The sequence below is a fragment of the Coturnix japonica genome, chromosome Z (genome assembly GCF_001577835.2).
Source record: "Coturnix japonica isolate 7356 chromosome Z, Coturnix japonica 2.1, whole genome shotgun sequence".
NCBI classification, from domain to species: domain Eukaryota; kingdom Metazoa; phylum Chordata; class Aves; order Galliformes; family Phasianidae; genus Coturnix; species Coturnix japonica.
In genome coordinates this window covers 30,900,127-30,913,349 of record NC_029547.1, presented here as the reverse complement: position 1 = coordinate 30,913,349, position 13,223 = coordinate 30,900,127, and the positions used below count along the sequence as shown (strand labels likewise).

General features: G+C 42.2%; 1 protein-coding gene across 2 annotated transcripts; it reads left to right on the top strand.

The window, feature by feature from the left end:
* Window positions 1–6,154: 6,154 nt before the first annotated feature.
* On the top strand, window positions 6,155–11,890 carry LOC107306186 (riboflavin kinase-like). 2 transcript variants are annotated; one of them, XM_015849104.2, is made up of 4 exons: window positions 6,155–6,344; window positions 7,158–7,309; window positions 8,526–8,628; window positions 9,175–11,890. In XM_015849104.2, the coding sequence occupies exons 1-4, from the start codon at window positions 6,263–6,265 to the stop codon at window positions 9,303–9,305; spliced, it is 468 nt and encodes a 155-aa protein (XP_015704590.1). In that variant the 5' UTR covers window positions 6,155–6,262; the 3' UTR covers window positions 9,306–11,890. The 2 variants fall into 2 exon arrangements, with proteins under 2 accessions (XP_015704590.1, XP_032297214.1); XM_032441323.1 differs by lacking the exon at window positions 6,155–6,344 and adding an exon at window positions 6,563–6,697.
* The last annotated feature ends 1,333 nt before the right edge of the window (window positions 11,891–13,223 follow it).

Sequence of the window (13,223 nt, the reverse complement as noted above, 5' to 3'; positions counted from 1 at the left end):
GCCAGGCCTTGTTACTGACCCTTTCTTAGCTTTAGGGGAAGCTGGCCTACACTTATGTAATTAAATAAACAATAATCACAATCATAGTCATAATAAAACTAACAAAAATACTCAGAACAGCATGACCATTCAATTTCTTCTTTCACATCCAGACTAACAGGTGTGTAATACTCAAATCTTAGCCCTCAAACATGTTGCAGGGTCTTTCATCTACCAGTCATTGTATCAAATTAAGCCAGTAGTTCACCATACACATGACAAAGCCCCTGACCAAATACGGTTCTGAAGTTCACCAGTGAGAACACTGGAAAGGAACTGGGAGCTATCAGAGAACACAGCATTGCTGGAGGGCCACTGAACACCAGTTTTTAATGTGGTTGATGACTGTGGGAAATGTATGTGCAGTTAAAGTTATTCATGAGCCGTCCTATGCCAGGTAGCACAAAACTGCTTGTTACATCACCCCAGTAAGATCTTCAGCAGTAGTGAGATCTGGGGGAGGATTCTGCTCACCTAGAAAGCTTCTTAGGTACTCACTGGTGGGATTGCCCAAAAGGAATCTGAATTGCCACTGGACTCAAAAATCTTGAGTTGCCTGTCTCTTCCAAATAGGTTATGAAACTCTACGAGATTTACTGGGGGAGCAATCAGACTTTTAGGATGTCTAAAAGAAATGGGAAGGTTTTTGCTTTCAAGGTTTGAATATACAAACAGCCTGGTATACCAAGATATCACTCTGGCTCACAGATTTGAGTGCATTGGGAAGAACGTGGACTTGAAATAAAGTTCATGGTAGCATTTGCAAAGATTAGAAGTTTATTTGGGATACAAATATAAGTCTGTTTTTAAACAGTATAAAAACACTGGTGGGGTTTATGACCTCAGAAACAGAGATAACAACTTTTATTACACCAGAGCAAAGCAGAAACTGAGAAAACTGTCCAGAATTTAAGTACATATCTACAAACTAATTGCCTCTTTAAGAAAAGGAAGGTGGTACATGTGAAATGAAAAAAGCTTAACTTGTAGTAAAGAAGAAATGAAAAGGAATTTGCTTTCTCAGAGAAAGAGAAGAAATATTTTCTGGCACGTTTAAATTACTAATGAAGGCGGATCTTGAAACACTGTTATTTTTCATTCCCTGGTTTGTGTTTGGAAGGAAGTTCCACCTCTGCCTAGTTACCTAATTCATTGTTTTATACTTCTCTAGAACAAACATCTCATTATATCGGTCTTAAAAGAAGCACTGAACAAAGTGTGGGGGAAGCAGCTTGTGTCGTAGAACTAGCTTATGAAAATAAGTTCACAAGAGGATAGATGGAGGCTTCACAAGAGCCATGGGGAGCTTTGAGGACATGACTGAATCCTTTTCAGACAACTGGGATGAAAGATACCATGAATCTTTGGAAGAAATAACAGAAAGGATTGGGTGATGGGGAAAACTCACTAACTGAAACTCAATTTTAAAGGGATAGTTTTGGAAAACTGCATATTCTACCCTGTGTGCTACATGGGAATATAGCGGAATGGAATGGAATGGAATGGAATGGAATGGAAGAAAACAGCACATGACAGAACAGTTTCACTTGGAAAGCACCTAAATAGACCATCATGTCCAACTGTCAGACTACTTCATGGCTGACCTAAAGTTAAAACATACCATTAAGAATATTATTCCAAAGTCTCAAACACAGACAAGCACAGGATGTCAGCCTTGGGAGTCTGTTCCAGTGTCTAACTACTCTCTCAGTAAAGAGGTTTTCTCTAACGTCCAGTCTGTACCTCACCTGATGCCATTCTCACACCAACTATATGTAACCAGAGTTTTACATAGCAATATGGTATTTCAAAGGAATTAGGAATTTAAATGCCTTTAAATGCTACAGAACCTGGGCTTCTCTTGGCATCACAATCTATCTGCTCCCATGGGCTGTGTGATAAGACACCCTCTGTCTTAGTGCAACACCTGTTCCAAGGAAGGCACAAGTCACCCCACCAATAACCTTGTAGACCAGGAGGACTGCTGCAGCAGGCTTTGCACTGCAGGATTGTGCCTTCCAAGGGCCATTTAATCATAGGATCACCTATGCTGGAAAAGACTTTCAAGATCAAGCCCAACCATGAGCTTGATGATACTGAGTTCCATCACTAAACCATGTCCCTTAATGTTACATCCACACATCTCTTAAATACTGCCAGCGATGGGAGCTCCACCACTTCTTTGGGCAGCCTGTTCCAATGCCTAACCACAATTTCAAGTGAAGAAATTACTGCTAATATCCAGGAGAGTACTTTAAGAAACAGAGTCAAATGTTTTAATAAAATCCAGGTAGACAACATCCACAGCCATTCCCTACTAAGAAGGTCATTTTCCCACAGGAGATCAAGTCAGGAAGTACCTCCCTCTCATAAACCCGTGTCAGGTGCTTCTGATCACTCAATTGTCCCATGTTTATTGTGTGACAACACTCAAGATGATTGGTTTCACTACCTTCCCTTGTAACTTCCTGAATCCTCCTTCCTGCCTTTCTTGTAGATGGTCAACACATTTGCCAGCCTCCAGTCAACTGTATCCTCCCCAGTCAGCCAAGACAGCTAGAAGACCACTGAATGTTAACTGCAGCCTCCTTCCGACTTTCATTTCATTTTCTATGATGTATTGACTATCTCTCAGTCTATTTTCTTTCCATCAATTTTTTTTTTTTTTTTTCTCCTTTTGCCTTTTGTTTTGCTGTTTAGTTGTTACAGCGGACGGAACAATTTCACAGTAAACTTTTATAACCTCTTGTGTTCACTTTGCTAGATAATCATGTATTTTCTTTCTCTTAATAATGATCTTCCATTAACACGAGGAACAACTTTGATTTAATATCAATACATACATTTTTATTTTTATTTTTTTCAGGTATTCCAGTTCTAAGCTTCCTATTTGCACTTAGATTACATTGCAGGCTTCTGGGCTGTTGGCCCAGCAGTTAATATGACTACATGCTATATTCTCTGATAATGCTACTTTCATAAAGGAGGAAAAGAGAGCCCAGTACTGCTGATGCAAAATACTTAACATCTCATGGTCTTCTGCTGGCCTTGCAAAGTTAGTTAAGAAACTCTATGAGATAAACATATACAACAAATGGCTTTGTCAGTAAGCAAAATTTAAGTAGCAAAGAAGGGGTTTACTCATAACAGGAGTGGACTGTTACTAAAATGATGTACTGCTTAGAGTCTCCTTAATTGAAGCATTTCAGTGACTGTTGTTATCTACAGTAATCTGTTTATCTGAGTTTTGGTAAAGGTGTTGAACAGATCCAAAGGCACATAAAGTCTATAACTGACTCTCATGGGCAGAGTTCACACCTGCAGCCTGTCATTCCGCTGCTCTGTGCATTCCCATAGATACAGCAATAAACCACTTCTGTTCTCCACTGAATTAGTATGTATTTCTACAACGTTAACACCCCCCCCCCCCAGCAAATCCACATGAATAATGAGAGTGCAAGGCTAAAGACTAGTGTTCCTTTCAATGTAAACTTGTACAGTGTTAGACTCATTTTTACTTTCTTTGTCATCAAGCTTTCAACATCTACTCAAAATATCTCAGAAGAAATGCAACAACAAATGGCTTAATAAAACAGCTGTTTCAATAAGGTAGAATAAACAGAGGAATGCAGACAGTGAATCTTGATCTCCTTTTAGGTGTAGGAAACCTCACTTTCAAGCTGCACTAGAGGTAAAAAACCCCGTACTTGAAGAGGATCCTCCTCCCTTACAGGGTGCAAAGTTATATCTGTCATAGCATCCACCCTCACACTGCAAAGGCCAGCATGAGGTGCTCCAGCAGATGTCCTTATAGTGCCTCCTCACGTTTTCTGCAGGGCAGATATGGTTAACCTTATGTAGACAGCAGTGCTGCAGTAAACACAAGTGTACCCTGCATGGATGTGGGAGACAGCATCATCTGTCGGCAGCATTATTATAAATGCCATACTCCTTTCAATAGCAAGATATTATCAGCAGGGTCCGTCATGTTTGCTCAGTCATTACTTACAGTATGAGCAAGCTCTCATCTTTCAAGGACGCAGCTCAAGGCCTCCTTGTCATAGTGAAGTACAGCCAAAGGAAGGTAGGAAGAGAATGATGTTAACGAATAATAATAAGCAACTGGGAGAAAGCATTGCAGCCATTTTCTTTGCTACCTCCTCCCCCAAGATGAGTCACTGGGACCACCATTTCCATCTTCTCTTTCTGATGTTGTTGCTTTTCCCCTTGCAGCTTGAAAATTAAAGATGCCCCTTCAGCCTTCTGTCATGAGAACAGAGGAAAGGAGCAGTGCAGGCCATTCCTGGACAAAAGGAAGCCTGCACTGATGGCACACAGCACCTGCTCCCCCGTCTTAATTCAGGTTTCCATGGCTACATCAAAATACTTCAGGACTTCTTACTAACAACAACAGCTGTAAAAATGCATCATCAGAACAGAGCAGTTCTTTTTCCAGCTGTTTGAAACAGTGCCTGGGTTTGATAACTGCACAGACAACCTATCCATCTACTTGGCATGTGCTTGTGACTAAAATTCGGATAAAATACTTGAAGAAAAAATCTGCTAAATTAGAATACAGGTAATTAACTCCTACTTATATAGAGTTGTCCCTCTAAGCTGAACTAAGTACAAAGTAGATCAGAGGAGAGATCTGCCCAGTGAGAGGGGCAATTTATAGCTGGATCACAGTGACCTATAGCTTCTGAAGAGGACTAATACATCGACTGCTTGACAAGATAAGATGTAACTCACCAGTTAGACCTCCGTAGGGCTACTAACCACACAATGCTTACCCAAATATTTACCTGACTTTCTGTTTCCCAGGATCTGTTCTGCCACTGAGACTGCACATGCTTTGCCCACATCTGCAAATACTGAAAAAGACTGGATGACATCTTGTGGACATCACATGAATATCAGAATGAATGAAAGAACACTAGTATACGCCTGCATATATCTAGATTGTAACAGGAGATATAGTCTGATACTGCAAGGAAGAAACGTCTGATGAACAATATAAATTTATTTGCTTCATAATGTTTGTGTTTTATATGTTTTGCTCTACAGATTAAATAACCTAAGAAGTCCAGGGCACGGAGTGTCACAGTGTTGGCTGTCACAGTCCACCTTTAGGTAGGTAATTAGTTTCTTTATAATCAAGTATCACAAGACAAACCACACTGCCAGGCAGCAGAACACAATGTACACAGTGCTACTGTCTTTAGGATCTTTTTTCTTCTGCTTTTCTTTCTTTTTCACTCTGTTCTGTTCAGCTGTGGTCACACAAGCAACGATTGTGTGAGCCGCTCAAACTGGGGTAATGAATTAAGATGTTAACAGTAAATGGATGGCGGAAAACCGTGATGTGAAAGAAATACGAAGAGGGTAAACCTGAAGTAAAACTGCTTCTAGAAATGATGTTGGCCTTATCCTGTGGAGCAATGGGTGCCCACAGGAGCAGTGAATGGGCGAACTGCTGGCCCTCAGCACCCTCCAGTGGGCAGCCACCCAGCACTGGGAGCTGCTGCTGGTAGGTACGGGCAGGCCACAGGCGCTCGGGCGGCTTTCCCCCGTGAGAAGCCAGCTGACAGAACCGGCCGTGGCTCGGGGAACTCGTCCCTGACAGGAGATCAGAATGGCCAGACGAGCGATGGTGCTGAGGAGGACAGCCACTCTCCTCAGCGAATCCACGTCCCGTTGCGTCAGCGCGGCTACGCGTGGCATCGCCGTGCTGCTACGTAAGCCACGAGCCTGCGATTTTTCGCTCAGGAAAAGCAAACGTGAAGAGCGGAGCGTTGGGTTACGCGCTCCCGCCTCCCGCGCGCACGGGCAGGCGCGTAGGGCGCGGCAGGAAGGCGGCACAACGGTCGCGCCGCCCCCAGGGGCACGTTTCCTCGCGGCAGCCTCCTCCAACCGCGCCGTGCCGCAGTGCCGCCGGCAGCACGGCCCGCCTCACGGCCCGCGGAGCGCAACACCGCCTGCGGACCGCACGGGAACCGGCACCGACGGCGGCGAGGGGCGGGGCCGGCGGAGAGACCGCGGACGAGCCCATCGCCGAGGGGAGGCCGAGGCCTGCCGAGGCCTGCCGCCGCCTCCCGCCGCTCCGAGCCCGGCGCTGCCCCCCCCATCCGCGTGGTGGTGCCCGCGGCCGGAAGCGGCGGCGCGAGGCCGGGTTCGGCGAGCGAGGCTGGGGGTTGCCGGCAGCGCGGGGCGCTCCGCCGCCATGAGGCACCTGCCGTACTTCTGCCGCGGGGAGGTGGTGAAGGGCTTCGGCAGGGGCTCCAAGGAGCTGGGCGTGCCCACCGGTGAGCGGCGGGCCCGGACGGGGTCTGAGGGCGGGCCGGGGCGGGCGGACAGGCGGGGAGCTGGGGGCAGCCGGCTCCTGGCGCCTGGTGGTGTGTGTGCGCCTGCGGCAACACCTGTCCGCAGCGGTGGTGCCTTGCTTTTTTCTTTCTGCTTTCTGTTGCCTTTTCCCGTTTTTTTTTTTTTTTTTTTTTTTTTTTTTTTTTTTTTCCTTTCTTCCCTTATCTCTGAAGTGATTTCCTTCAGGCTCGCTCACCATGCCATCTGATGGCCATTGCGCTGGGGAGCGGCCGCGCGGAAACGAACGTATTGGAAATGATGCAGAGGTTACAGACACGCGGCGGGTGGGGCCGGGGTATAAATCCGTCAAGCCTTTGTTAACTAATACGTGTTTGTTACGTAATTATTTTGCAAGTTAGTGAATAGCTCGGAGGTTATTTTATAGTGCAGAAGAAACTTCTATTTATTTATTTATTTTTCTTATTTGACCGTATTAAAGCTGCAGTAGTCGTCCTAATTGTGAAATGAATACTGGCTGGGTATTTTACTTTCAGTTTATTAATTCCGACTGCAGAATAGAATGTATGTAAAATAGTCTGTGCAAGAGACGTGGTAGCTGTTGTTGCCATGAATGTTGTGAAGGTGTTTTGCATCTTATACTTTGCTAAATGGCACATTACATGAGGATGGTCGTCACTGTAAGTGTTCTGTTTGTAAATGGCCAGCAGGCAGAAATCTTAAGTCTCAGAACATTCTGTGCCAGCCCTGGCTTCCACAAAGTCACTCACTCTTTACCCTTTCTAACATCTTTGCAGCAAACTTTTCTGAGCAAGTAGTCGAAAGCTTCCCATCTGATATCTCTACTGGTATATACTATGGATGGGCCTCTGTTGGAAATGGAGATGTGCATAAAATGGTTTTGAGCATAGGATGGAATCCGTTCTATAAGAATACAAAAAAATCAGTGGTAAGAACTTTGCTTTGTGTGGTGCTTTTAATTATAATGGACGTTGGTTTTAAACAAGATAAGCAGCATGTGACCCATAAAAGATATCTAGAAATTGTATTTGCTCTTAGAAATATGTATGTATTCTGAAAAGGAAATAGTCTGAATAGCCAGAGGGTATATAGCTGTAGATAAAGAACATTCATTTTTTTTGTCCTATTCCATCATTGCTTGGATATTTCCAAGATTAGAATTTAACTGTGTTTCTGAAATTGTGACTGCTTTTGTTGCAGATTCTTCAGTAACAGAATCTGGAGACGTGGTGCTGTGTCTAGATATAATAAATTAATAGTCAAAACTGCATAGTAGTAGGATGGAGGAATTAAAACTTGGAGCTCTGATGGTCGGGTTATTCTTGTTGTCAGGTCCCTGGTGCTTTTCCTCATTCTTGCAGAGCTCTCCTAATTGTTGAAAACACTTTTATTCAGGCAACAATAGTCGTGCTTAGCTGTGCCAACAAACATACACCAGATTTTTTGCAGCCATTTTTTCTGAGCAAAGTGTGGGATAGGGAATCCTTTCTCAGCCTTTGCCCCAGGATTTCTGTTATTCAGTTCCCAGAATCTTATCACTTAGAGCTGGCTGTAAAAGCTGTCCCTAAGTCAGCCATTTCAATTTCAGATCGTTGTAGTTTCCCACCAACTTGATGATGAAACATTAAGCTTTCTTTGTGATTTACAATAGTATCATAGAGTGATAGAATGGCCTGGGTTGAAAAGGACCTCAAAGATCATCTCTTTTCAGTCCCTCTCTTGCTATGTGCAGGGTCGCCAGCCACCAGACCAAGCTGCCCAGAGCCACATCCAGCCTGGCCTTGAATGCCTCCAGGGATGGGGCATCCACAGCCTCCTTGGGCAACCTGTTCCAGTTGTTCTTGATCTTTTTTTTGCTGCTTTGCAAATACTGCTTGCTGCTTTGGAAATACTAACTCTGGGAACTGGTGAGAAATCATGGCTTTTTAATTACTATCTTCTTAATTTGGCAATCAAAAAATCTTAGGTGAATAATTTTTAAATCCCATGCAAAGTACAATTCACCCTCTCTTAAAAACAGAAACAAACCCAAACAACCAGAAAACAAAAAAAGCAAAAGCCTTAGCCTCTTAGTATTGCATTACAGATGTTAAACTGAATGTCTTTGTTCCGTTGCAAATGCCAACTTATTTCTTTTCCTTCAGGAGACACACATTATCCACACCTTCAAAGAAGACTTCTATGGAGAAATTCTTAGTATAGCAATTGTTGGATATATTCGACCAGAAAAGAACTTTGATTCCTTAGGTCAGTACTGCAGGCCACACTAGAATTACTTTCTTAAGTGTTTTATTTATTCAAGTGCTGTTCTTTATCTGGCTGTTTCTTCGTAATTAGCTGCTGTACCTGCTGTCATTTGAAATTTCAGTACAATGTTTTCGTGAGATAATGCATAAGTTAAATTAAAAAGCAGAACAAAGGAACGGAAGCCTTCCTGCATCTTACTTCAAGTCTAAATTTCAGTTGCCTGAGAAGTAATGCCAAAATCACCAGGCTGCTGTAAAAGCACTGGCCTTATCTGTTTACTTTTTACAATGCAGCTCTTGTAGGTTTGAAACAGTTCAGCAAGCTCTCTTGATCTTACTTCCCAAATTACTTTTGGATCAAGATGTCAGATCGCGTTTTCCACCAATGTAAGCACTGCTATGTTTGAAAACAAAAAATGTTGCCTTTCAAGCCTTGCAGTGATCATTCTATTCTACCTCTGTGATTTTATGGTATTCTCTGGAAGAAGGTATTTTCAGTTGTTGTTTTGTGTTCAGCTCTCAAACATCCCCGTTTTTCTGTTTTCAGATGCACTCATTGCAGCAATTCAGGAAGACATTGAAGAGGCAAAAAGACAGCTAGATCTACCAGAGCACCTTAAACTCAAAGAAGACAACTTCTTTCATCTGCCAGGGGGCAAAATAGTTGACAACCACTGAAAAAAAGAAAAGAGCAAACACTCTTTGTGTGTGTGTGTGTGTGTATGCATATGCATGTGTGGAGCTCTTACTTTTGCACTGCTTATGTAGGTACTTTGTTGTCATATATTTTTGGGTAACGAGTTTGGAACCAACTCGAAACTGAGTCATGTAAATGGAGTAAAGCTGTCCTAGGTCCTTATTGATACTGTCTATCTGTCTATCCTAAAGTTGGCACACATGGAACATGACCAAAGTTGATTATGACCTCTTCAGGCCTAGGGTATTGCGTTCACTTAGAGAAGAGTGTCAGTTTTTAGGATGGAGTTTACTCCCACCTCTTTTCCCAATTTTATATCATTTTTACATTGGCGTTGTAGATAATAGCTTGGAAAATGTTGATATTGAGCAAAAAATTTCCTGTGGTGCAGGAAGCCAGTGATTAGACAAGAACAATTCTCCATGGTTCTTGTTTTTTCTAATATGCTGTACAGGTGTTATAGTTGAAACTATCATTTCAACTGAAATTATTTATTTTAACTTTATTTGAATTAAAGGAAGTCACTGTTGCTCTTTGAGTTACTGGAATCTGAGATACATTTCTGTACAGTTGAAAGTGCATTTGAAGGTGCATGACCTCTGTAGCTTCCCTCTGAGGAAGTGTGTTGCTGAAATTCAGGAAATGAATGATACGATGAAAATCGGTGTGCTTTGAAGTCTTAGGCTCTAAAGTCATGGAAGTCATACAAAAAGACTTCTGTTCTTTGGGCTCTAAGGCAGAAGAGCCACATTTTATTTGCTGCTGGCAGTTTTCTTACAGGAGGTGAAACTTAGGGTTTTCACTGTACTAACAACATATGGGCTGACTTCAAGATTAAAGTTAGTGTAAGGCATAGAAGAATCCCATCAACCCTCTGGGCCAAGTGTAGGCAACATCTGTGGTTTCGTTGACCAAGTAGTCCATACAAATGAAACCCTCAAGGAATTAATGAAGTAATGTATCGACAGTATAGTAGGAATTGGGAATTGCTACAAGTAATTGCACTATTCCCCACTCTGAAATGTATGCACAGCAGAGGTACTAGCAAGATGAATAGGAGGTACTAGAAAGATGAATAGGAGCATGGATACCACTACCTGAAGTACATAATGCGAGTCCAAAGATAAATGTGTTTCTTTCCCTGTAGATTTTTCTATCCCCTTCTCAGTAAGGGGAGGTAGGTAAGTTGCCACATCTGTTTCATTGTTGTATTTGATACTGGCTTATGATGTAAGGGGAACGTTTTCTGAAGTTGAGAATAATTCTGTGGTTATGTCAGAACTGTAGTTCTGTGTCAGAATTGTAATCTGAGAGTGCACGATTCTGTAATATAACTATGAATTTACTCCTTGTCCTACTCTATTTGGATGCTGCGTTTGAAGGTGTGAGAGGGATTTAAGCAGATATCTTGCTGTGTCTTCTTTGTGGCAAGTGCTGTTACGATGCTAGTTCCACTTATATTGTTTTACCTTTCAGCCAGTACCAGGGGATATTATTAGGGAAGAGAGCTTGAGTGAATCAAGGAGACTGGTTAGCTATGTGGAAATTATAGAGAAACTTGAAATCGTTTAAACTTTCATCTGTTTTGTTGGTAGCAGGCTGAAGGCATTGAGGAGGCACTCATTTTCACACAAGTACTCATTAGAGTAGAAGTTTTGATCTGCATTGCCAAGGTGATGTACACACTCCTCTCCAAAGATGCCAACTGTTTTGTCTGGTCATGCCTGGTCATTAAATGCACATCTGCCTTCCTCCTTGGACAGTCTTAGGAAGAAAATCTGCTTATCAGCAGTTAGGAATACTTTCTTTAGAATGAAATTGGAGTTCTGTGTAACTTGTTGGGAATTGTATGTAAAACTCTAAAAATCGTATGAGAGTGACAGTTGATTTTTTGTTTGATTATTTTTTTTAAAGGGAGAATATATCTAGGTGAAGGTTTGAGGCATTCTTGAAGTTGTAACATTTTGACGTTACTACATTTTACTCTTTTGGGGATGATTAAATAGCAGCCACACTAGTCAATGGAATGTGTTGTCCTATATCTTTAAAGAAAAAAAAACATGTTTATCATAGTACTGTAGCTGAGCTTTAATAGCCTCTTTCTAATCTTTTCCCCAGTTAATGCGTCTGTTGTGGAAACCGTGGTGCCTTAAGCTGGTTGTCTGAGTAATGCTTTTCTGGATAAATGATGCTATCCAAAATTTGTTCTGGCTGTAGAACCACAGTACTGTGAGAGACAGCAATGAGAAAGAGAGAACTTGAAAAAACTGTTAGTTTGCTCATCTCTCATCTGAAGTGTGATGTATGGTTACAACAGACTAATAAACTGGTCTTTGTGTGTTTGTCACCAAATGAACAAAAACATTACTAGATCCATTTGGCTGAGTGTACCTGTCTGTCCATGTTATTTAAGATAAAATGTTATGTGTCAGCTTCTTAAGCTCAGTACTTAAGTCCTAGCACAGCACAAACTTCAAGGGTTATATTTTTATATTATATACAAACTGTATTTATTTCAGTTGATGTTGCTGCACTGTACTATCAATAAAGGAATTGAAATAGTGAAGAGTTTTCTTGTAGTTTTCCTATGGGGTGGTGCCCTATGGTTGTCTCCCACCTTAGAAGTTCTCAATCAGATCATCTTGCTGAAATACCATGCCTGCACTCTCACATGCTCTCATCAGTTAGTGTGACTGATGCAACTGATTAGGCTTGGTTCCCATAAAGTTCTCCCTTTTATTATCCCTTGTAAAAGGTCCTTGATCAGATGCCCTTAAAGGAGCAGACACTCTCCTGGATACCCTTACAAAAATGGCTTAGTTAACACTGGCACTGAATTAACATGTTCTGATAGCTCACATAGACTGGAATAGTTATACATACAGGACTTGGGAATTGAGAGCCTTCCTATAAACAGATATGGAACATGTATTGTTGGTGTCCTTAAATTGGGACAGGGTAATGTATTGATTCTCACAGGGTTACCCACAGCACCACGGTCAGCCTGAGTAAGCACTGTGCAGCAGTCTGCAGGGCAAGCTCAAGCAGATAGTCGTACTGGAGAGGCCTGCAGACAGCTTCCCTTCAGTACCAGCCTTTATACCACCTTCCCAGCTTTGTTTCACAACAGCCCTGATGAGAACATTCTTGATGTTCCTTTTTATCCTCATGAGAGTTGTTGTCTTTCAAGACAAATACAGCCAGAATGATGTTACCTGGTGAGTGATCTCTGTCCTTACTTCAGTCCACAAACCTTTATTTTCTTCTCCTTCTAGGGAGAAGTGATGTAGGAGTGCTGAACTGCTTACTGGTGTAAAACCACCAGAGGTAAGTGTAGAACCTGAACTGTTCCTGAAAAAAAATCTTTATCAAAGTTCTGAATACATCATATAAAAGAGGGGCAATAAAAGAACACCTACATCATATAAAAGAGGAGCAATAAAAGAACACCTATGATCTTTTTCAATATTCTGTTGAGTATGAAGTCACGCAAAGAAAAATGCACTTGTTGGTTACGGAGGTGTTGCTCCTGCAGGTGTTAAGCCTGCTTAAACCTATTGTGAAAGCGGACGCATAAAGCACAAAGAGTATTTCAAGACAAATATATATGTATTTGTCATGAGGATACCAAATGTCTCAATTGTATTGGAAACCGTGGGATGGTAAGTTAAGCAGTTGAGTTTTTCATCCCTGGAGGTAGTCCAAGTCCAGGATGGATGGGGCCCTGGGCAGCCTGATCTGGTGGGGGGCAGCCGGGGCTGGAATTGGGTGATCTTCAAGGTCCCTTTCAATCGAAGCCATTCTGTGATTCTATCATTTATACATTTGTTCCTCTTTCTGGTTTGAAATTCTAGCCTGAGTTCTTAGCCAGAAGTAGCAGTCATACAAGAGCCATAGTT